The sequence below is a fragment of the Lucilia cuprina genome, chromosome 2 (genome assembly GCF_022045245.1).
Source record: "Lucilia cuprina isolate Lc7/37 chromosome 2, ASM2204524v1, whole genome shotgun sequence".
Classification (NCBI taxonomy): Eukaryota; Metazoa; Arthropoda; class Insecta; order Diptera; family Calliphoridae; genus Lucilia; species Lucilia cuprina.
Window position 1 is genome coordinate 30750199 of NC_060950.1, and position 25187 is coordinate 30775385.

Consider the following 25187-nt stretch of genomic DNA (forward strand, 5'->3'; position numbering starts at 1 on the left):
ATCACTTCTTATTTTTTAGTTCCCCTAGAATTTCCCATTGTCTCACGAGAACACTTTAATCGTTGGTACTCACTGCGAGCTTATTATGTTGCCATAACATTAGCAGACATACCAATACAGTTCGTATGTACCTCAGTGTATATAGTCATAACCTATATATTAACCGATCAGCCGCGAGATGTATTTCGTGTGGTATTATTTTGTGTGATAATATTTTTAACAGCCTTAGTGGGACAAAGTATAGGTTTAGCTGTGGGAGCTTCATTAAACATAAAGGTATGTGAAAGACTTTTATAAAGAATTTTCAATTTCTTATTACAATTATATTCTAATTTTGTAGTTGGCTGCCATTTTGGGTCCCTTTTTCATTTGCCCCTTTTTGGCATTTTCCGGTTTCTTTCTACAAGAGAAACATACACCGGAACCATTGCAATGGATATTTAAAACATCATTTCTAAAGTACAGTTTAGATGCCTCCGTCTTGTCCATATTCGGTTTTGATCGGCCACGTTTAGAATGCAATGCCATGTATTGTCATTATTCGAGACCGAAAGTATTTCTTAAAGATGTCGATATGCTGAATGCCAGTTATGAAACGGCCATTATATTTTTAGTTTGTTTATTTTTAGCTTTACGTATTGTATCATTTTATATAATGTCCTTTAGATTGAGATTATTTAGATAGAGATGAATTACTAAAACTATTGTTATAAGAATTATAAATTTTTAATTAAAAACTGAGACAATGTTTACTAAACAATAGAATAGTTAAAAAAAAACGAATATTAATTTAAACAAAAAGATTCTTGGTTTCTTATAAAACTTATCTAATTAAAGAAAAAGTTTTAAAAGTATTAAAAGACACCAAAGGACATGAAAAAAAATAAAATTAAAGGTTGTTTAATCACAAATTAATTTACTACTAGAATTTAAAGTATATTTTTATACCAAAAATAAGAACAAACGCCCTCTACATGTCAAAACGGACACCAATTTTAAGCAAATTAAGATCAGAGTTGGATCCTTGTAAAAAAATAATTAAATAATTATATATCTACATCATTGCAATACTTTTTTTTCTTAAACAATTACTAACCTATGATAATTATAAAAACTATTTAAATAATTTTATAATTTATATCAAATTTTCTAATTAATTTTATGTTATTTTAAACATTCCAAGAAATTAAAAACTATACTTTAAATAGTTAATTTATTTCTTACTCTGTGTATTTTTAGTAATTGTGCCAAAGTTTTTATTTTGTATTTTATTTCTAATTGTATTATAGTTTTTTGTTTTGTTGTAAAAAAAGGGAATTTTATATATAAATATATATTTTAAGTTATTTCTTTTGATATGAGAATTTTTTTTATATAATAATTAGTGTAAAACATGTAAATCAACAACTTTATAAAGAGAGAGTGATAAAATAATTGTACTAATTTGTTGAGTGTAATTATACGATTTATTTTTTGCAAATAAAGTATTAAATTTTAATTTCAACAGAGTTTCCATCGCAAAAGGATAAGTCAATTAGTGGACACAAGATAGACTTCTACCTATGACTTCAATAAGCGATCTCATTATGGTTTTTGACTGCATAAATTGTAATACCTCTTCGTATCTACTCTTAAGATCATATAAGTAAACAAAACAGAATGAAAACAAGTAAGAGTTCTATATTCAGCTGTGCCGAATCTTATATACCCTTCACCATGATGTGTTTAAAGCCTTTTGTACCTTTTGAAGAACGAAAAAGTACCAAAAAGTCCCCCTCAGTTAATCCGGGCCATACAAACTTAATTACATGTTCCTAGGTTCAATATTGTAGAAATTGTAAAAAAGTACCTTTTGAAGAATGAAAAAGTACCAAGAAGTCCCCTTTTACTGGTTCTCACTTAATCCGGGAAATACGAACTTAATAACATGTTTCTAGGTTCAATATTATAGAAATTTCAAAAAGTACCTTTTGAAGAATGAAAAAGTACCCTTTCATGGGTCCTCACTTAATCCTGGCCATACATACTTAATTACATGTTTCTAGGTTTAATATCGTAGAAATTGCAAAAAGTACCTTTTGAAAAACGAAAAAGTACCAAAAAGTCCCCTTTTATGGGTCCTTACTTAATCCGGGCCATACATACATAATTACATGTTTCTAGGTTTAATATCGTAGAAATTGCAAAAAGTACCTTTTGAAAAACGAAAAAGTACCAAAAAGTCCCCTTGTATGGGTCCTCACTTAATCCGGGCCATACATACTTAATTACATGTTTCTAGGTTCAATATTGTAGAAATTGCAAAAAGTACCTTTTAAAGAACGAAAAAGTACCAAAAAGTCCCCTTTTATGGGTCCTCATTTAATCCGGGCCATACATACTTAATTACATGTTTCTAGGTTCAATATTGTAGAAATTGCAAAAAGTACCTTTTGAACAACGAAAAAGTACCAAAAAGTCCCCTTGTATGGGTCCTCATTTAATCCGGGCCATACATACTTAATTACATGTTTCTAGGTTCAATATTGTAGAAATTGCAAAAAGTACCTTTTGAAGAACGAAAAAGTACCAAAAAGTCCCCTTTTATGGGTCCTCATTTAATCCGGGCCATACATACTTAATTACATGTTTCTAGGTTCAATATTATAGAAATTTCAAAAAGTACCTTTTGAAGAATGAAAAAGTACCAAAAAGTACCCTTTCATGGGTCCTCACTTAATCCTGGCCATACATACTTAATTACATGTTTCTAGGTTTAATATCGTAGAAATTGCAAAAAGTACCTTTTGAAAAACGAAAAAGTACCAAAAAGTCCCCTTTTATGGGTCCTTACTTAATCCGGGCCATACATACATAATTACATGTTTCTAGGTTTAATATCGTAGAAATTGCAAAAAGTACCTTTTGAAAAACGAAAAAGTACCAAAAAGTCCCCTTGTATGGGTCCTCACTTAATCCGGGCCATACATACTTAATTACATGTTTCTAGGTTCAATATTGTAGAAATTGGAAAAAGTACCTTTTGAAGAACGAAAAAGTACCAAAAATTCCCCTTTTATGGGTCCTCACTTAATCCGGGCCATACATACTTAATTAAATGTTTCTAGGTTCAATAATATAGAAATTGCAAAAAGTACCTTTTGAACAACGAAAAAGTCCCCTTTTATGGGTCCTCACTTAATCCGGGCCATACATACTTAATAACATGTTTCTAGGTTCAATATTGTAGAAATTGCAAAAAGTACCTTTTGAAAAACGAAAAAGTACCAAAAACTCCCCTTGTTTGGGTCCTCACTTAATCCGGGCCATGCATACTTAATTTCATGTTTCTAGGTTCAATATTATAGAAATTTCAAAAAATACCTTTTGAAGAACGAAAAAGTACCAGAAAGTCCCCTTTTATAGGTTCTCACTTAATCCAGGCTCTACATACTTAATTTCATATTTCTAGCCAATAACAAAACATTAGTGCTGCTCTCGCTCTGCTACTCTTGCTCTGCTGCTCTTGCTCTGCTTTGCTTTTATAAACAAATTACAATAACAATATTTACCGTATTGTTATGTATTTTGTTTTTGTTTTTTGCAGTTTCTGTCTGAGCATGAATAAAAAATCTAAATTTTATATGAAATTTTCAGAGGTTGTCTCGGTTTTTTGCTCATATCTCCGTTATTTATGGACCGATTTTGCTGATTTTAAATAGCGTTCTTGCCGGTCGTATGTCTGATAGAATTATGGAAGATTCGGATCTCGCAGATATCTGGGGTCTTCTTAAAACTGATTTCAACAAACATACAGACAGACAGACAGACGGACATGGCTTAATCATCTCCGCTACCTATAAGGATCCAGAATATATAGGGTCGGAAAATTATATTATAGAAATTACAAACGGAATGACAAACTTATATATACCCTTCTCACGAAGGTGAAGGGTATAAAAACAAGTAAGAGATTATAGTCGGGCGAAGCCAACCATAGAATGAATACCCTACATCTGTTACAAAAAGTAAAATGTGATTAAGTTTTCATAATAAAACATTTAAGTTCAATTGTACCTTGCTTCTGATATACTTAAGCCAATTATTTCTTGAATAAAACTGTGGACATTTAAGTAAAATTTTGAAGGGGACTTTTTATAGGGGTTAGGGTCAAATGAGGCCTTATAATTATAGAGTTCATGAGGGTAAAGAACTTGGTTTTGCAGCTTTTTGTATACGAGTATATAAAACATAATTATGAATTTAAAAGTCCTATTCAGCTAGGTGTTATAATGGACCAAAAGGCTTCGTCCACGACACCATAAAAGATCATGTTGCAAATTTCATTGATTTATCTCTAAAATTGCGACCTGTAGTTTGATTACAAGGTTTACATGGACGGACAGACGGGCTGACGAACGGACGGACATAGCTAAATCGACTTAGAAAATGAGTATGGTAAGGTGGATATAGGACCAATATTATTGTGCGTTATAAAAATCGCCACAAACCCAATATACCCTCCCCACTAAAGTGGTGTATGGTATAACAAAATCCATAGGTTAGATTGAAACCCGAAGGCGACCGTTAAAAAAGTTGATCAATTCCGACTTCTTGAATTGGTTGACAATTGAAAGATATCCTCAAATTGATTACAACAGGGTGCTATTAAATTTCGACCAGCTTCTCTATGACAACATCCAAAGAAATAACAATAATGAAATGTAAAAATGAGATGAGGTCTCGAAAACAAAATTCTAGGTTCCAACAAATACTTTAAAATTAAATATCAAGCTTGGTAATGAAATTAAAGACATTCTCGAATCGATATACTCCAAAATTGTCAAGAATGAATTAATTACTCAGTACCTTAATGGCAGTATGAAAAAAGGATTAGAAAACAAACAACTAATAAAGAGCGAAAAAATATTCTCAATATAACATAATAACATGTTACCACGGTCACTTGAATTACTTAATTCGATCTGTGAATAACGATAGCCAATTAACCCGTTTCTAAGGCACATTCGTAATACGTTTTGACAGTAAATGTACTGTTTTTTTTATTCATTATTTTGTCATTTTTTGGAATATTAGTGTTTGTATATGATACAAAAATAGCTTTGAAACATTATTTTAACAAATTAAGTTATATATTTTTTATTTATTTGCATTTTTATACCCTCCACCACCATCAGTGGTGATAGAGGGTATATATAACTTTGTCATTCCGTGTGTAACATCAAGAAATATTCATCTGAGACCCAACAAAGCATATTTATTCTGGGTCCTTATCAAATTCTGAGTCGATTTAGCTATGTCCGTCTGTCTGTGTAAAACACGCTCACGATAAAACGAAGCAATATAATTTAACCGATTATGGCCAATAGGCTAGGTTTATTTTGGAAAATAAATTAAAATTAAATTAACCAAATCCACCCAAAATGTTCTTCGTTTTCCTAAGTTGTTTTGGTATTGATCGCTCACCATAAAATAAATTTTCAAATGTTTAAGTATTTATTATTTTAAATTTTAACGTTAATTTGATTTATAACTGTAGCTCTACCACACAATTTTTAAACTTAAAGCTTTAACATTAAACTGAGCTTTAGATAAATAGAGGTATAGATAAAGCTTTCGTTAAATTAACACACAGTACTCTAATAAAAGTACTCAATTTGAGTGATCTTTTCTAAAAGAGGTATAGTACTCAATGGGGCAACTTAAAAGTAAAACAATATTCCATTTATTGCAAAATATGTAGAAACATTTTATTACTGGCCATAAATTGAGAAAACAAAAAAATATTATTCGAAACAAAAATTGCAAAAATATAACTTTAGTTATTTTCAAATTAATATTCATAAAACGTAACAAATCAGACAGATAAAAAACCAAGATTTTATTTTTGCAAAAAAAAAAAAAAAAAAAAAACATTATTAAAAATTTTAACACGCATTTGTTTTTAACACAATTAAGAATTATTTGGAGACACCACCTGGCGTCTCCATTTACGTCTTTTGCATTTGGAAAACCACTTGGAATGAAGTAAGGTAAGTTTAATAGCCATTTATGTACAATTATATTATTTATAACTATTTATATTTATAAAAATTCATTCGATTGATTTAAAAGTTAAAAAAAAAAAACAATAAACGTGCCTTTTGTTGCAATTAATTGTCAGATTTAATTATTTTATTATACACATTTTTATTTAATTTAGCGCTATAAAACATTTTGCATGTAAATTTTAACATTTGTGTATAATTTTTAATCATTAATCTCTTTATTAATTCCGTAATTTTTTATAATGTTCTAATTTCTGTTTAATTACTTTATTGCTCTGATCTGGTAAGTTAACAAATACATAATTACCTAGTAGTTCCAGTTGAAATCCGCTTAAACAATTATAAAGTTCAATGATCATAAATCACATTTCTTGAAAATAATCAAACAAGTTTGTTTATATTTTTTGTGCTAGGTAAGTAATAAGTGTTATAGTCTGTTAGAGACAGGTGGTGGCTTCGATTCCCAACTAAGGCACTGGCTAAGGAGCGTACAATATGCGCGATAGGGACTAGACTATGGTCTACAATAGGCCTGATACTATAAACAAGACTGTAGACTAGACTACAGACTAGACTATTGACTAGACAATAGTATATACTAAAGACCTTAGTGTAGATTAGGCTAGACTATAGACTATATTATAGACTAGACTATAGACTAGACCATAGACAAGACTATAGACTAGACTACATACTAGACTACAGTAGACTATAGAGTAGACTATAACCTAGACTAAGACTATAGACTCGACTACGGACTATAGACTAGACAATAAACTAGACTAGACTATAGACTAGAATATAGACTAGTCTTAAGACTAGACTAGACTTTAGACTATAGATTAGAATAGACTATAGACAAGACTATAGGCTAGACTATAAAGAAAACTATAGACAATACTAGAGACTAGACAATAGACTTTACTATAGACTAGACTATAGACTAGACTATAGACTAGACTATAGACTAGACTATAGACTTGACTATAGACTTGACTATAGACTAGACTAGACTATAGACTAGACTATAGACTAGACTATAGACTAGACTATAGACTAGACTATAGACTAGACTATAGACTAGACTATAGACTAGACTATAGACTAGACTATAGACTAGACTATAGACTAGACTATAGACTAGACTATAGACTAGACTATAGACTAGACTATAGACTAGACTATAGACTAGACTATAGACTAGAATATAGACTAGACATTAGACTAGACAATAGACAAGACTATAGACTAGACTATAGACAAGATTATAGACTAGACTATGGACTAGAATATATATTAGACTATATACTATACTTAAGACTAGACTTATGCTAGACTACAGACTAGACAATAGCCTAGACAATAGACTAGACTACAGGCTGTAGACTAGAATACAGACTGTAGACTAGACAATAGACTAGACTATAAACTAGACTATAGACAAAATAATATACTAGACTATAGACTAAACTATAGACTAGACTATAGACTAGACATTTGACTAGACTATAGACTAGACTACTGACTAGACTATTGACTAGACTATAGACTAGACTATAGACTAGACTGTAGATAAGACTGTGGACTAGACTGTAGACTAGACTATTGAATAGACTATAGACTAGACAAAAGATTAGGCTATAGAAAATATAGACTAGACTATTGAATAAACTATATACTAGAATATAGACTAGAATATATACTAAAGTACAGACTAGACTAAAGACTTAACTAGAGACAAGACTAGACTATTGAATAAACTATATACTAGAATATAGACTAGAATATATACTAAAGTACAGACTAGACTAAAGACTTAACTAGAGACTAGACTAGACTATTGACTAGACTATAGACTGACTATAGATTAGACTGTGGACTAGACTAGACTGTATACTAGACTATCGACTAGACTATAGACTAGACTATTGAATAGACTATAGACTAGACAAAAGATTAGGCTATAGAAAATATAGACTAGACTATTGAATAAACTATATGCTAGAATATAGATTAGAATATATACTAAAGTACAGACTACATAGACTAAAGACTTAACTAGAGGCTAGACTATAGACTAGACTAGCATATGGCATATGGACTAGGTTATAGACTAGACTATAGACTAGACTGTAGACTTTACTATAGACTAGTTTATTGTTGCACATAGGGGGAAACAATATATATACGACTGATTAAAAAACGACATCAAATTTTTAACTTTTTTAGGTTCCCTGCACTTAAAACCACCTCTGAGTGTTCAACATTAAGAAAATTAAACAGTTTTATATACTGAAAAAGTTGACAACACTTTTCTAATATCATAGAAATCTAGGCCTAATTAAATGCCCCTCTTCTACTTAGTTTACACAAAGAAAACTCTCTTTCACTCTTTACAAATTCAAGATCACAATAACCTCTACACCTCCCTCACATAATCATAATAAAGGCGTAATTTATAACGAACTTAAAAATAAATAGTTTAAATTGGAAACACACGAAATCGTAAGTTTGACTTCAACATTTAGTTGACTGAACTTTAACACTCAGTTTAATTGAACAATTTTGAGAAATGTGTTGTGACGACTTTTCCAAAATAAAAAAAAAAAAAACATATGCACATGTAGCAATCAAAAATATACTCACTTTCACTTTAACATTAAGTGAAACATAAAAACAGTTACACTGTTGCAACCGAAACTATGAGTCAAGAAACTAGTGAACAAACCATCCAAAATAAAAACAAGTTTGTTTAAAAAAAGCGTTAATTATCTTAAAAATTTATTTAAGAGATATATACTAATGTTGTTGACTTTAAACACGCGTTATTTTTTTGTTGTTAATGACATTTGAGTAATTTCGCATTAAGGAAACAGAGTTGCACAATTAATTAGCATGTAATAAATTAAAACTTAATACTTATGATAAGATATCAACGTAGCGGGTTTTATATAATAGGAATTCAATACCTAAATAATACTGGATGTAGTCTATCTATCTGAATCATAGGTCAGAATTTGAACTTTCAGATTTTTATCCAATACTTTTTGAAGCTTAGATATACAGGTTATTAGTTGAAGATTGCACAAACAAAAATCATAATATATTTTTAAGATATAGTATCCAAAATTTGGAAAACCATCATTTTTCCTCCATTTTAAGATGTTATAACATATGACATAACTGATTTTGTAAATAACGGCCTCTTGAAGCTATTGTGTGTTCCTTTAAACTTTAGAATACGTTAGCTCAAAAATTATAATATTGGTCTCTGCATTTTGACTTTCTTCAAATTTTGTTGGCTTCTTTTAATAAAAAAAATCGTAATCATTATCATCTATTAAAGGATAGTTAAAATCTTGTGATCCTTTCAGAATAATTTTAATCATTAGGGAATTGGGGCTTTGAGTTCTTTAAATCCAAAATTTAAGATTAAACAAATTTCAAGGCAAAAACTGCTTAACTTTAAACATATTGTACTGAGAAAATGACAGTACCTCGGGATACGCTTTTATATAGGTTTGCTTTTATTACATCAGATGGCATTTCCCAGATATATAGTCAATTGTTCCGCGCACTTTTATGGGTAATAAACCACAATCTGAAAAGTTCAAAGAATTCTTCTAGTATACTCTTGATATCCAGTAATTTGTCTCAAGTAGTAGAAACGTTCAACCCTATCGCATCCTCTAATTAATCTATTCAGGGTTTGCGATGTATGAATTTTCGTTAGTTAACAAATTTACTAGCGGTGCAGTACCGATTTGCAAATTAATCCTACACATTCCAAATAAGATTAGAGTTGTTAAAAGAAAAAAATTCAACACATTTGATCATCAAAGATATAGAGAATAAAATATCATTTAAATGAAAGCAACTGTGATCATTTACATTGAAGGGCTAACATAAATTGATCATCCTGATGTTTGAATTATAATAGTTTTTGATTTAATATCGTTTCCTATGTAATGGTTTTAAACAGAACAACAACAATTTCACTTAAATAACGTTTAAAAATTAGTCAAAACTGATCAAAAGAGGGGCTCATATAAGAGTCGTGGTTAGGGTACCAATTTCTCCCGATGACTATATCATTAATGATCAGAATATGAGCTCATATATGAACATTTTTATCATGCAGAAGAGTTATAAATAACTCGAATGTGATAAAAAATTCAAAAAATGCTACCTCGGTTAAGTATAATTAAGGTCAAAGGTCATCAACGGAATCTTAACCCATGTGTATATAATGAATTTATCTTTAAGAAAACAGATAATTACATAAAACATGTTTACTTAAATAATTAATATTTATTTAATACTTCTTTTACCACCGCTAATTAAATGATCAACACTGTAAGAAAAATCACTCAAAACGAAATGTTTCACAAACCAACTCTTGACTTTGCAACTGAGTCAAAATGTAACTTAGTTTAGTTTTAACGTTCAACCAGACAAGTTGCACACTGATCTTAGAAATAAAAAATATACATATTTACTTAGTACTTCTTACTCCACCGCTAATTAAATGATCAACACTGTAAGAAAAATCACTCAAAGCGAGACGTTTCACAAACAAACTGTCGTCTTGCAACTGAGTCAAAATGCAATTTAGTTTAGTTTAAACGGTCAGCCAGACAAGTTGCACACTTGTCTTAGATATAATGAAATAGAAAACAAATATAAAATTTTTAACTGCAATAAAATCAAACATGTAAACGTTTTATTATTAATCTAATAAATCAATAAAGAAATAAAAAAAGTGAATAAGAAAAATATTATAAAGAAAATTTTACCATTAAAGCAAAAACAATAAAGTACTTCAAACATTATCTAAATCTTTTAACAAAGATTATTATTAAATAAAAGAAAAACAAATAAACGTATAAAACGTATCAATAAAAAATAAATTTAAGTTGCAAAAAAATTAATTTGAGTTATTTTGAAATTTTAAATTAATGAGTACAAAACGATCAGACAGTAAATTGCTAGAAAATTAGCAATTATCAAGAAAAGAATTCAAAAATATATGTAGAAAAATTATTTAAAAATCATAATAACAACGCAAATTAACGAGAGTGGTTAAATATTAACGAAAATGTTTTAAAAATCATTTTTTTGTTAATAAATAAAGATCTCTTTAAAATTCTAACAAAACAAGTGTTGAAAGAAACAAATAAAAAATGTCTGATAACGAGGATCAATTACAATTGCCAATGAAAACTACAGCGGCAGCGGCAAAAACCGTACACAGTAATGGTGATATTTTACATGAAAATTCTATATTATCATCCAACACTACACAACCCTCCTCTTCATCCGGCTATTTTATTAATTCCAACAACTTGAGATTACATTTCAGCAATATTAATTATGTTTATAAACAAAGTAAGTGCAAAAAACAAACAAATAAATAATTTAATATAAACGTCATCATTATAATTATGAGTTGAATTGTAATTTTTCCAAGAAATAACAATTGTAATTGTGATATATCATAATAACTGACCTATAACCGGCAATGTCTATAACAAATGTTTGAAAGAATGGATTCTTTTAAGTGATTTTTATTATAATTTTAGTTATAATCACACTTCCATAGAACATCATAAGCGAGAAGTTAATAATGCCAAATACTGAGACTGGAAATCGATCGCTTTTAAAAAAATTAATTATTACTGAAGTTAAAAAGGGAGATATTAAAACAAACCGAAGCTAATCAACCGAATAAACCGTTGTTAACCATTTCATTAGCTGCTATATAACTAGTAGTAGTAGTTCACAGGCACTGGACTAAAAATATAGTTTGGAGTCAATGTAAGATTGGGCGGCAAATTAGAAGATCACTTTAAGACTATTTAGAAGATAGTAGATCAAAGCTAAGTTCGTCCCACAACTTTTTGTTTCCATCGATGCCGAAAGTACGAAAGCTTTACTTTAAAAGAGGTTATCTTATTACTTATGGCGGGATTTTCTGATAAAGATAATTTTCATTCTTTGGTTAAACCTGGTTTAATATATGTTTTGTGTTTTTCAGTAATCAGTCCGAAATAAAATTCCTAAAAAGTCGAAACGACTTAGGGCGGGTTTTTTTTTTTTTTTTTTGATAAAGGTAATCGTCATTCTTTGGTTAAACCTGGTTGATTGTGTTTTTCAGTTTTAGATTAACTTTCAGTTTAGATTAACTTTAACTTTGTTAGTATTGCCAAGTTTTCACTCAAAAACATAAACAATGAACAGATGTTTTTTGCAAACAACACTTTTGTAAAATGAAAAATTTTGGAAAAATGTTAAATAAACATTTAATAATAAATAAAACAAAACTAATTAGAATATTGCAATTTTCTTAAAATATTAAGTTTTTGTTCTTCCGAAATCATTGTTTTATTGTTTTTGTTAATTGTGTTTTTTTTTTTTCACTTATAACTTTAGTTTAATTGGCCAATTACACTCAGTTAAACTAAGATAATAAGTAACTTTACCGATAAATGAAAAACATGAAACATATATTAAACCAGGTTTATCCAAAGAATGAAGATTATCTTTATCAGAAAAAGTCGCCCTTAGTTTAACTGAGTGTAATTGGTCAATTAAACTTAAGTTACAAATGAAAACACAAAATCAACAAATACGAAAAAATAATGAATTCGGAAGAAGAAAAACTTAATATTTTAAGTAAATAGTAGTTTTTCTGGTTTCTTTTATCGATATTATTACTGTTTTAAATGTTTATTTTTATTTATTCTAAAGTTTTACATTTTACAAAAGTAATATTTGCAAAAAAAACAGCTGTTTATTGTTTATGTTTTTGACTAAAAAGTTGGCAATACTAAGTTAACTGATCCTACATCCATAACTGAAATACACAATCATCGGTTAAAGTCAGCCTAAATTTGTTTCGAGTTTAATCTTACAGCAAGTTAAACCTAGATTAGCTGAGTAGTATGAAACACGTCCTTAGATTTTTTTAATTTTCGAATGGATCTATGGCATTGGTCAAAAGAAAATCTATATTACTAAACCAGTTAAAAACTATTGAAGTTTTATATAGCCTATAAGAGGAAACCTCAGAACATATTCAATGTAACTATGCATTTGAAGTTTGGGTCTCAGAGAGCTAAGATTTTGGGTGCTGCCTTATTAACCCCAAAAGAAATGTTTAATCTTTAACCAACAAAACCAGAGTTATCACTCAAAATAACTATGGTGAACTAACGGGCTGCACAACAGATCCACACTGGGATCGCAGTCCTTTGTGTCCCTTCAATATAATCTATTTTGAAAGTATTGACTAACTCGTTCTATCGTTCAAAGATATATCTCTTCTCAGAGTAATGCAGAAGTACTAATTGGAATAATTTGACATGGGGTCCAAATTATTCCAATTAGTTGTTCTCTATTGAACAACATTGATTCTGTGGAATGAATGAGAACTGTGCTGGAATGAATGATGATGAAACTAGTTATACCATTTAATTTTCCTTCCTCGGTTGTCAAAGATACTCACCCTATGAATAAAAAAAGGCGATCGTGGAAAAAGGCGTTAGGTGTTAACGTAAAGAACTTCGACATCTTTGTTCAAAGTTTACACTATTACGACTATTGTTTGTTTCCATCAATGTGCAACGCTTTATGCTTTACTTAAACACTAGGAGGCAATTAGATTTAATTCTATCAGGCGATTGAATTGTATCTAAGACCGTATTGAATTGTTAGAAAACTTAAACTGAATACTCTCCCAGAGATAGGGTTTAAGTAATATGGGTACCATGTCATAGCTTTAAAGGGAAGAGAGATCGAGGCAGTTAAACTAACAAACGCTAAACCATTTAACGCATCAAAAGCTGAATTAAAATAATGGCCGAGAAAGTCCCATAAGGCGAAATCTATATATTTATGATATTTATGATGGAGAAAGTCTTATAGATGTATGACTAATATATGTATTTTATAAAGATATAAGAAAAAAGTCACAATAAATGCTTAAAGTGTTTCAAAAAATTTTAGCTTAGTATTAACTTAATAACAACTTTAGCTAATTTAGTGCCTTTATTTTATTTAGCAGTTAATCAAACGACTAATTAGAACTGTATATATATTCTAAAGAACTCATTAATCAATAATCGGCTAGACAACAATTACAAACATTCGAAATTTGGATAATTGTTATCTCTACTTCGAAATGGTATAAATAGAAATGCTGATAATCAATCAATTTTATATGATAATTAATCAATTGTATGGACAATATGGAAACAAAACACTAATGTGTCGGAATGTTCCTAAGGGATGTTTTCAGTATCCCCTATGAAAACAAAAGAAAAAAAGTCTGGTTCCTTTTTCTGATTGAACGACTCGAGTCATGGTAATGGTAAAATATTAAAAGTTTATATGATAACCTTAGAACAGTAACATTTTTAAATTTCGGACCCGGTGAACTCAGTATGTAGACTCTGAAATTTTAGAGAGAACATATAAATTTTATAATATTCAAACTTTAATTTCTGCGATTTCAAAGCTCTTCTCGGCATCTACGGAGTTTCTATTTGTTTAAAATACACTCTGTAGAAATATGTCCGATCAGTTCAGATTTTTGGAAATGTAGGAAATCTGAGATATAAATTAAATAACTCCAGTAATGAACGGATGAATTGTCTGGGTAATATGGAAACATGGCACCGATTTGTCGGAATCGAATCCTGTTTTCAGTGTTCTTTGGTTGATTGAATCCAAATTTCAGATCCATTAGGATCCTGTGCCCAAAACAATTGTCGAAATTGAATCTTGTTTTCAGTGTCCATTGGTTGATTGAATCTATGTTTCAAAACCATTAGGCACCTGTTACCATTACAATTGAATCTTCACTCCGAAAAGATTCAAATCATACTCGGATAATGATTGTTAACCAACCGAAAGTTTTTCCACTTAGTAAGAACTATCAGCTAATGAATGTCGAAGTGCTTTGAGTGAGTACCTGGCATTATGCCCTACGGTGGTCTTTACATCCAACATACAACAGCACCTAGAGATGTAACCAGTGGACCGAAGTATGAATCCATCAAATAAGCCGAGGACTTTGTTCCTACTCACAGGGACAAACTGTGGTAATTTTGATATGAACAGAGTATACTCTGAACATATCTGCACAAGGAAGGAAAATTCAATGGTATCATTTAGCATCATCTCATTTATACGACACATTCATAAGTGAAAAACATACGACACATTTATTACAGGTAGACGGGTGGGTGAGGCCCGTCTTACTTCACATTCATCCCGTACCATATAAAATTAATACCAACTCATAACCAACGCTTAGTCCTACAGTCACTCCTCTGTTGGGTATCAGTTGTTTCGGTAACAGCACCGAACTTATCCCGAAATATTGACTTTACCTTACATCAGTCTTTTAACCGCAACTTACTCTTCCCGTGAATTTGGGTTTTAACCACAGCCACTACATGGGCAGTTGACCAGCCAGGACATAGACCTGCGGGCAACTGGCCACCCGTAGTACCAGATTATGCGGTGCTTTGGTTTGACCTCTTTCAGTCTATGCAAGCCAGGCAGTAGACTGTAAAAAATTTTTAGTCCCGGCCAGAATATAGGTATTGGAATAAAACCTTTATTCCCTGATATTGCAATAACACCAATGTGGAGGCTTCGCCAAGATAACATGCCTCCGGGGGCATCGGCTAATGTTGAACTGTTACAAGACCTCAAACATACGTAATGGATTATAATGTAATCAAATAGTAGTGTGAATACTTTTACGGTGACCTTAAAACGCTAACTCTATTTACAATATGATCAATATGGATACATGATTGGTTGTTATATCATTAGATTCTGCAGATTCAGGGAGAGATACGTTAAATTGTTACAATATTTGTTGGGATTTTTAAACGATAAAATTGTAGAATTAATATTGAAATTTATTTGTTTAATGATCTTTTTATGATCTTGCAAAATTAATTACAGTACTTATAAGATTATGCTAATTAAAAAAAATGTTTACTAAAAACGTGTAATAAAAATTTAACTTTCGACCTGAGTTTTGTACATTACGGGTGGAAATAATATACAGATAAAATCATACTTTCCGACTGAATAATATTAATTACAATATTTAATTAAATTTATTTAATTTAACAAAATAACATATCGTCCATATTTTGAATATTAGTACTATGTGGATTTTAACAAAATTTTCTTGTATGCGAAGAGAGCATACGAAGTTATGTTCAGAATCGCTAAGATCGGAACTCGTATATAGCAGCTTTGAACGACATTCATAGAGACGCCATTAATACCGCGGAGACGACGGTTACCGCATGAATTTTGTTCTTGGAGGTCGCCCACCACCCATAACAGAAATAGAGAAGAACTTGCCGCGGAAAAAAAGAGTTGCTCCGGCACAACTGAGATCGGGATGGAGCAATAGGCTCAACGCCTACTAGTCCCGCATAAACCGTATATGCCCAGCTTGTGGACAGGCTCCCCATGATACCCTCCACATATTCAACTGTCCAGCCCCCCCTACTTCACTTAACCCAATGGATTTATGGACTAACCCTATTGAAGTAGCCCAATTTCTTGGCTTGAAAATTTTATAGTTTAAGCTGTTACAACATCAACCATCGAGTCCTTTTATTAAACTCTTGCGATTTTACACCTTTTGTTTAGTTCCTGTGTGGCCACGTGAAGTCCAATCCAATCGTGTTGTAAGTGACATACGGCAAGTAATGCTTGAAAAAACTGAAAATGTGGCGAGATGAAGGGGTTTTAAAGTAGACCAACAGATTCATTCAGGTATTTACTCTAGAGTAATGATCCTCTATCTGTGCTAAGAGCCGTTCGGTTTTAAATGATTATATAAGTTTAAATTGCAGGAAACAGGAACCTTAAACTCTCTGCAGTTGTACTTTTATATCCTTCGCCCTCTTAAGAAGGTCTAGTCTATAATCTAGTATATAGTCTAGTATATAATATAGTCTATAGTCTTGTTTGTAGTCTAGTCTAGTTATTTAGTATTAGCCTTATTCTGAAAAGACCGATTTTTGTCTTCGCCGGTAAATACTCAAACTTCTTGGCTAAGCCCCCACAAAAAAACCTTGATGGTTATATATTTTAAGGTGTAACTTGTTGATATAACAACACAGCAATCTGTAAATTCTTTCCTATTCTTAATAAGCGTAAAACATACAAATTCGCACCATAGCCATGGTTTGCAATCGGGAAATTTATAAATGTAGTACAACTTTTATTGCATATAATATAGATTATCATAATCTGATTTTAGTTCTTTGTAAATAAAATTAAATTTAAAAATAAATAAGACATTAAGAAACAATTTCATTTGTTTCTATTCCGTTTAGACACGATTAAATAAATTGATAAGATTATAAATAAATTGCAATATTTATTATCTTTAGCAAACAAATTAAGCAAATATATAATATAGAGAGAGAGAACTATTGTTAAATGTAATTAAAGGGTGTTGTTATATAGTAATTCGTTTTTAATTAATGGTAATTAAGGCCGGGTTTCTTACTCCTCAGTTAAACTAGGCTTAACTTGCTGTTAGATTAAACTCGGAACAAATGATTGTGTTTCTCAGTTTTAGATTTAAGTTCATTTAACTTTGTTAGTATTGCCAACTTTTCACTCAAAAACATAAACAATGAACATCTGTTTTTTGCAAACAATACTTTTGTAAAATGGAAAATTTTGGAAAAATGTTAAATAAACATTTAAAACAATAATAAATAAAACAAAACAAATCAGAAAATTGCAATTTACTTTAAATATTAAGTTTTTGTTCTTCCAAAATCATTGTTTTATTGTTTTTGTTAATTATGTTTTCTCACTTTTAACTTGAGTTTAATTGGCCAATTACATTAAGTTAAACTAAGATAATAAGTAACTTTACTGATAACTGAAACACACGAAACATATATTAAACCCGGTTTAACCAAAGAATGAAGATTATCTCTATCAGTAAAACCCGTCCTAAGATGTTTAATGATATTTTAATGAAAGAAAAATTCATGTTGCAAGGTTATGAAGCTAAAGTTTTACGAAAAGTGGGATCATTTAGAAAAATCTATGGATTCTTTTCTTCAAATAATTATTTAAATTAACAAAATTCAATGACTTACCCTATATTATTTGTTTTGCAGAAAATAAAATACTACACGATGCTTGTGGTGAATTTAAATCTGGACGTTTGACAGCCATTCTAGGTCCCTCAGGAGCTGGTAAAACTTCCATGTTAAATGTTCTTTCAGGTTTTAAGTATGTTCGTTGTAAAGATCGTTATATTTTTCTTATTTTATTTCTTTTTATTCTATGGACATTAGAGCTTCCGGGGTAAGCGGCAATTTTCTTATAAATGGCGAAGAAAGAAATTTATTAGAATTTCGTAAAATGTCCTCGTATATAGCACAAGACTTTGCCATGTTAGATCTGTTGACGGTAGAAGAAACATTGAAAATATCAACTGAATTAAAATTATCAACGCAGACAAAACAAAAAGAAAAGGAACAAATTGTAAGTGTTTAATAGTTAATATAGGAATAATTAATTATATTTCTCCTATACTGCAGATCAATGATATTTTACAAATGCTTAATATGGAACGCAGTCGCCATACTTTAGTTCGTAATCTATCGGGTGGTGAACGTAAACGTTTATCTATAGGCGTGGAATTGGTTACAAATCCGCCTATAATGTTTTTCGATGAGCCCACCAGTGGTCTAGATAGTGTGGCCAGTTTTCAGGTTTTGACCTATTTAAGGAGATTAGCTCGTGATGGCCGCCTAATAGTGTGTGTTGTTCATCAGCCTAGTTCACGTTTAATGCAATTATTCGATGATATTTTAGTAATGTCCGGTGGACGGGTATTGTATTCGGGGACTCAAGAACAAATGATTAATTGTTTTCAAAAGGCCGGTTTTGAATGTCCTCAATACTATAATCCAGCAGATTTTGGTAAGTATTCGTTAGGGATTTGTATGAAATTTTAAAATTTATTTTCTTTTACAGTTCTAGAGGTCAGCAGTGATGTAGATAATCCAAATTTAAGAAAACTTATTGATAGCAATCAATCAAAACATGCCCTTAAATCTCTTGCCTCTAGTGGCACGGAAACTAGTAAGTTTTATTTTTAATTTATTATTTATTTAATGAACTTTTTCTTAAATTATTTTAGTGGGCCTTTTAACAAACTCAAGTTCTCACATATCGTTGGACATGAATAATTTAACATTAACAGCTGTAACGAGTTCACATTGCCAGCTCGATAATTGTACATTGCGGCCCAAGGAACAAGTAACAGTGTGGCGTCAATTTGTGGTGCTTATGAAGAGATCAATGACTTCGATGTGTAGGAATATGGTTAGTATGAAAGGGGAATTTTATTGAAATTGATTTTATAGAACTAAGATCAAACTGTTTGTTGATGTCAAAACAGTGTCAATTGGAGGAGAAATGTCGTAAAAGCTTTTCTTCTTCAAACTGTTTATTAATGTCGGATTACAATTAAAGAATAGTATTTCCATTTGCTTTGTAGGATAATATTCTAAAAAATGTGATTCATCCGGGATATCCTTTTTAACTGTTCCTTGATGTTGATATGAGATTTTCGTATTTCATTTCCCTGGTGGAGAAGATTCTCAAAAAACTTTAAAATAGTTGAGAGAAAGTGTTTCAGCCATTAGGGTCCTTTAAGTATTAGGTTGACTCTTGATGTCAAAATAATTACATATGCTTATTTAAAGAATTGCTTTCAATGGAAGAAAATATTAACAAAAGCCTCCGTAATAGGTGATTCAAATAAAAAGAGTCCATTAAGGACAATTCTACTCTTTAAACTGTTCCTTGATGTCGACAGAATTACAATTAGATAAACCTATATCCATTTGATTAGGGGAAAAGATTCTCAAAAGTTTTCATCATAAGTGGAAAAAAGGTGTTTTAGCCAATAGGATCTTTTAAAGTTAAAATCATTATAAACTGTTCCTAGATGTCGAATAGCAATAAGAGATTCTATGGAGGGGATGATTTCACTTCAAATTAATTTAAATAATTCGTTTCAGCCAGTATGATCCTTTAAGTATTAGGATAACTCTAGGCTATTAACCTGTTCCTTGTTAATAAATCATATTCCCATTTCCTTGGAAGATATCTAACTTTTTTCCAACCATCAGAGATAACTAGGCTACCAGTTTTTATAACAATTGGATCTTTACTTTGTCAAGTCTTCAGAAATTCTTTCTCTCAAGGAATACCTTCCTTTAACTGCGGAACTGTTACAACAAATACACTGGAATGTTGAGTACCTCATCAAGTTGTTTCAATATCACGGTGAATGTTCGTTCGGGAGCCATCGCTTTGAATAGTAGCACCTTCTATTGAAGAAAGTAGTACTATTTACAAAACTAGAAGTTTTTTTTGAAATTTTCGAACTTCTTAGCATCGAGAAAACGAAGACGAAACAAGTGTTAAAGAAACTGAACGCTTTTCAAGCAACTTCTGTATTTCAAACTGTATACTGAATTATATAAATTGTTCTTTAATTGCAAATACCTGCTCCCATTTTGAGTTGAAAAAAAAAAAAACAAATAAAGTATTTTTTATCAATGCTTATGTTTATGATCTCTAAAACTGTATTCTTGGAATTATTCATTCTTTCCGATAGAAAATCGTACCCAAATCTCCTGGCTTTCAAAAGAATGTCAATTCTTACGAAAAACGTTGGTTTTTCGTAAGAATTTCAATTAAATTTCGCATGATATGAAATCATACTCCCATACTTTCCCGGCGTTCAGGAAAAAGTTAGTTAAATTAGGAATTAAATGAAACTGTAAGTTTTTCAGAAAAAATCTTCCGTTCTTTCTGAGGATCTCTCCCTCTGCTAGTAAAACACAAAGCAAAATCTGGGATCTAAAACAGCCTGCATTTTGATAGCGAAAAGTCACCATTCAAGGCCCTTGGGAAAGCTTAACTGCCAGTATATACCCGAATATTTACTCGTATATATACACAATAATATTACAAGGAGCAAGATAACTCAAAATTCAAAACAGTTCTTAGGGAAGCAGTATATATATCCGAAAAAAAGTGACACGAAGCTTTCGTTTTCGTGTATACAACATACAGTATTGTTCGAAACCTAAGCAACTTTTTTTGGCATTGTATACAAAGTGCTATAATTTCTATTTTAATTGATTTATTCAAAATTATATAATTGATAATAATAACATTATGTATCTACATTATACTAACAACAACAAAAGTTTAATTTCATTTCGCTGTGAGTTACACGAAAATAACAACTGAATTAACTCCATAAATAGCTGTTCGAAACTTAAGCATCTTTTTGTTCTTCTTATGAAAATCTTTGGTCCTTTTGAGTTCCAAACACCTTTATGGAATAGATTAGTTACTTGTGTAGTTCGTAATTAATCCCAAGCCGATTTTAAGCCATTCGAAAGCTGCAATGTTTTCTTAAACTTCGAGTTAAGACCCAGCGCTTCAGAATGCCGAACAGCATCTCTAAGGGACTTGAGTCGGGAGATTTTGATGGACAATCAAATAATTTGGGTCCCATTACTCGATAACTAATCTTAGATCAACTTTGCCAAAGGTTTTGGTTCATTATCATGCTGAAAATCGCAATAAAGTAAGTTGTTCTGTTCAATGTACTTAATCCTATGGTTCATTTTGTTGGCCAAAAATGTCCCAGAAAGTAAAACACTCCAATTTTATTTGCATTTCAACATCAGGACTTTCTCTACTCATCAAAAATATTGCCCACAACCTTAATTGTTTGACCTCCATGTTTTTTAAGCCTTTAATGTACGATCATGTAACCGCATATGAATCCCGCAGTGACATGGCACAGAGTTTACTTAAATAAATTCGATTTTTTTACAAATTCTGTGCAATTTTGGGTAGAATATTGAAGAAGATTACACAAGACTAATAAAAAACAGTTTTATTTATAAACGGGTCCACATTTTCCTTCTTAAATACAGCAAAGTATGTGAGGCTCAAAGGCTGAAGGAAATATTATAACATATCCTTTTAGTGAAGGCCCAATAATGAATGGAAAGCAAAACTTTAAGGGTGTGGCCATGATTTTCGAAGAGAAGGGTTAGTCCTGATCTTGAAACACAAACAGAGTTGGATTGTTTTTCTTCTTGGGACGTTTTTCGCCAACAAAATGAAATATATGATTGAGAACAACGAACAGAGCAACTTACTTTATTGCGATTTTCAGTGTGATAATGAGCCAAAACCTTTGGAAAAGTTGATCTAAGAGTAGTCATCGAGTAATGCGACCCAAATTATTTGATTGTCCATCAAAATCTCCCGACTCAAGTCCCTTAGAGATGCTGTTCGGCATTCTGAAAAGCTGGGTCGAAACTCGCAGTTTTAGAAAACATTGCAGCTTGCGAATGGTTTAAAATCCGCTTGGGATTAATTACGAACTACACTAGTAAATAGTCCATTCCATAAAGGTGTTTGGAACACAAAAGGACCAACGATTCTCATAAGAACATCAAAAAGTTGCTTAAGTTTCGAACAGCTTTTTATGGAGTTAATTCAGTTATTATTTTCTTGTAACTCACAGCGAAATGGAATTAAACTTTTGTTGTTGTTATTATAATGTAGACACATAATGTTATTATTATCAATTATATAATTTTGAATAAATCAATTAAAATAGAAAATATAGCACTTTGTATACAATGCCAAAAAAGTTGCTTAGGTTTCGAACAATACTGTATACACAGCCAACTCGAATGATTTTCTCCAACTTTATCAGATCATTCTTTGTTACCTATTTTCGGAATAAAGCTTTGATGTAAAGATATTTTGAATTAGAACGTCCTGCTTCTACTACCTTCGCGTTGAAAAAAAATACTATCTATACACGATTATTAGATCTTACAACGGCAGTAAAATGTGCAGAAAATGTCTTATAATACTGTCAACTTACAAACAATATTTCGATATAAGTTCGGTGCTGATGCCGAGAACAACAGACTAAGCGTTGGAAATGAGTTGGTATTAATTGTATATGGTACGGGATGAATGTGGGGTACGGCGGGCCTCACCCACCCGTATACCTATAATAAATGTGGCGAATGAATGAGATTTGTGCTGGGTTGAATGATGGTGGATGAAAGGTTTCATATACATTTGATACCATTGAATTTTCCATCCTTGTCCAAATATATTCAGAGTTTACTATGTTTATATCAGAATTACCACAGTGTGACCCTGTGAGTAAGAACGATGTCTACGGCTTATTGATGGATCGTACTTCAGTCTACCACTTACGTCTCTAGGTGCTGTTGCTGAATCAACAGAGGCCATCCAGTGGTCAGAGATTAGATAGCTCGAGTACTCCGGTCAGAGCCAATGTACAAAAATTGCTACCTGCGTTTTTCAATGTCAAGTCTACCCAGTGGGTGAAAAAGACCACCGTGAGATAAGGCCGTAAAAGCAGCAGCTCACGTAGTGCTTTTTCTGACAACGTTGCAAAAGAAAAATTGTAAGTTTAGACGTTTATTAGACATTTTCTGAACATTTTACTGACAACGTTGTAAGATCTGACAACCGTGCAACACGGCTTTAAGACCCATTTATATCAAAAAAATTTACAATTATCACAAATTATTTTTCTCCAACATCGGGACAATCTTGGACAATATCTTGAAATTTTTCAAATTCTTTCAATTTTCTTTTGTTTTGACATCAAAGAAATAAAGATGAAAACTGTTTTCTAATAACACCCTACATCTTTTCAGATTGCTGTACAACTGCGCATTATCATGCACATAGTGGTGGCCATTCTACTGGGCATTGTTTTCTGGAATATTGGCAATGATGGTGCGAAAGCTTTAACCAATTCCTCCTGTATATTTTTCGTAGTAATGTTTGTATTCTTTGGCAATGCTATGCCCTCCATATTTCTATGCCCGCAAGAATGTGCCGTGTTCATTAGAGAATATCTAAATGGCTGGTATTCTATAAAAGCCTATTATATGGCTAAAATAGTATCAGATTTACCGTTACAATTTATATGCCCAACACTCTTAATGTCTATAGCCTATTATATGACGGGGCAACCTCATGATGTGGGACGATTTGTCATGTGTTGGGGTATATGTCTGCTAACGTCTATAATAGGACATTTTATTGGATTGGTATTTGGATCCATGTTTGATATGCAGGTAAGACTTTTTTATACAATATAAAGAAAAACAATTTCTTTAAATCTTGTTTATTTTCAGTTGGGTGTCTTTTTAGTGCCCGGTGTTACCATACCCATTATGATATTTTCCGGTTTCTTTATACGGATTTATGAGGTGGCATATTTTTTGAGATTTTTATGTGATATTTCATTTTTCCGTTATTCTTTGGAGGGTTTTATGCGTGCTTTATACGCTTATGATCGTCCCATTTTAAATTGTATGGAAGATTTTTGTTATTATAAAAATCCTGCCAAGTTTTTAAAGGACTTGGGCATGTCGGGAGATTTTTATGGTTGTGATGTTGGTGCTTTACTTATATGGATATTGGTATTGAAGATTTTATTTTTTATTAGTTTAGTAATACGTATTAAAAAGGCTCAATGATTTTTTTTTTTGTAATTATTGTTAGACTTAAGTATGGACTAAGGCAATATGTATTTTTTTTTTATTTATGATTGTTAAAATAAATATTATATTTTTTTAATGAAATTGATTTAAACTTTTATCAGAGAGTTTGAAACTGGATTCTAATACAATTATTGTTTTATTTATACTATATTTAGTGATTCCTCACCGCTTTATTTATGGGATAATCAATCTTAATGAGAGGAAAGCTATGAGCTATATTTTTCGTTTACTTTTTTCGAATAAACGTAAACAACCTAAGTGCACTAAAGAACTTAGAATTCAAAGATCGACTTGACGATCCACCACCACGGATACTATTGCAAAGACTCAAAGAGAAATCTTTTCCGGATTGTCTGGCAAAATTAAGATGTAGTTGAGAAGGCTGGGAAGGCAGGTCACTTGGTTTTTCCAGCTCCGTTAGATGGTGGTTCGGGTGGTCCCTTCGATGACATTTCAGTAGGAA

The 25187-nt window shown here is 31.1% G+C and overlaps 2 protein-coding genes across 4 annotated transcripts; both read left to right on the forward strand.

Moving 5' to 3' along the window:
• LOC124419521 (ATP-binding cassette sub-family G member 1-like) lies at positions 1-1114 on the forward strand (the record flags this gene model as incomplete). The annotated part of the gene is made up of 2 exons (XM_046949354.1): positions 1-276; positions 341-1114. Coding segments are annotated over 2 exons (621 nt in total), but the record flags the coding sequence as incomplete, so codon positions are not given.
• Positions 1115-5893: 4779 nt separating this feature from the next.
• On the forward strand, positions 5894-24805 carry LOC111686544 (ATP-binding cassette sub-family G member 4). Of its 3 annotated transcripts, none has more exons than XM_046956741.1 (8): positions 5894-6032; positions 18230-18344; positions 18410-18599; positions 18656-19040; positions 19095-19202; positions 19261-19445; positions 23870-24295; positions 24356-24805. In XM_046956741.1, the coding sequence occupies exons 2-8, from the start codon at positions 18319-18321 to the stop codon at positions 24698-24700; spliced, it is 1665 nt and encodes a 554-aa protein (XP_046812697.1). In that variant the 5' UTR covers positions 5894-6032; positions 18230-18318; the 3' UTR covers positions 24701-24805. The 3 variants fall into 3 exon arrangements, with proteins under 3 accessions (XP_046812697.1, XP_023304678.2, XP_046812698.1); XM_023448910.2 differs by lacking the exon at positions 5894-6032 and adding an exon at positions 10517-11435; XM_046956742.1 differs by lacking the exon at positions 5894-6032 and adding an exon at positions 15957-16859.
• The last annotated feature ends 382 nt before the right edge of the window (positions 24806-25187 follow it).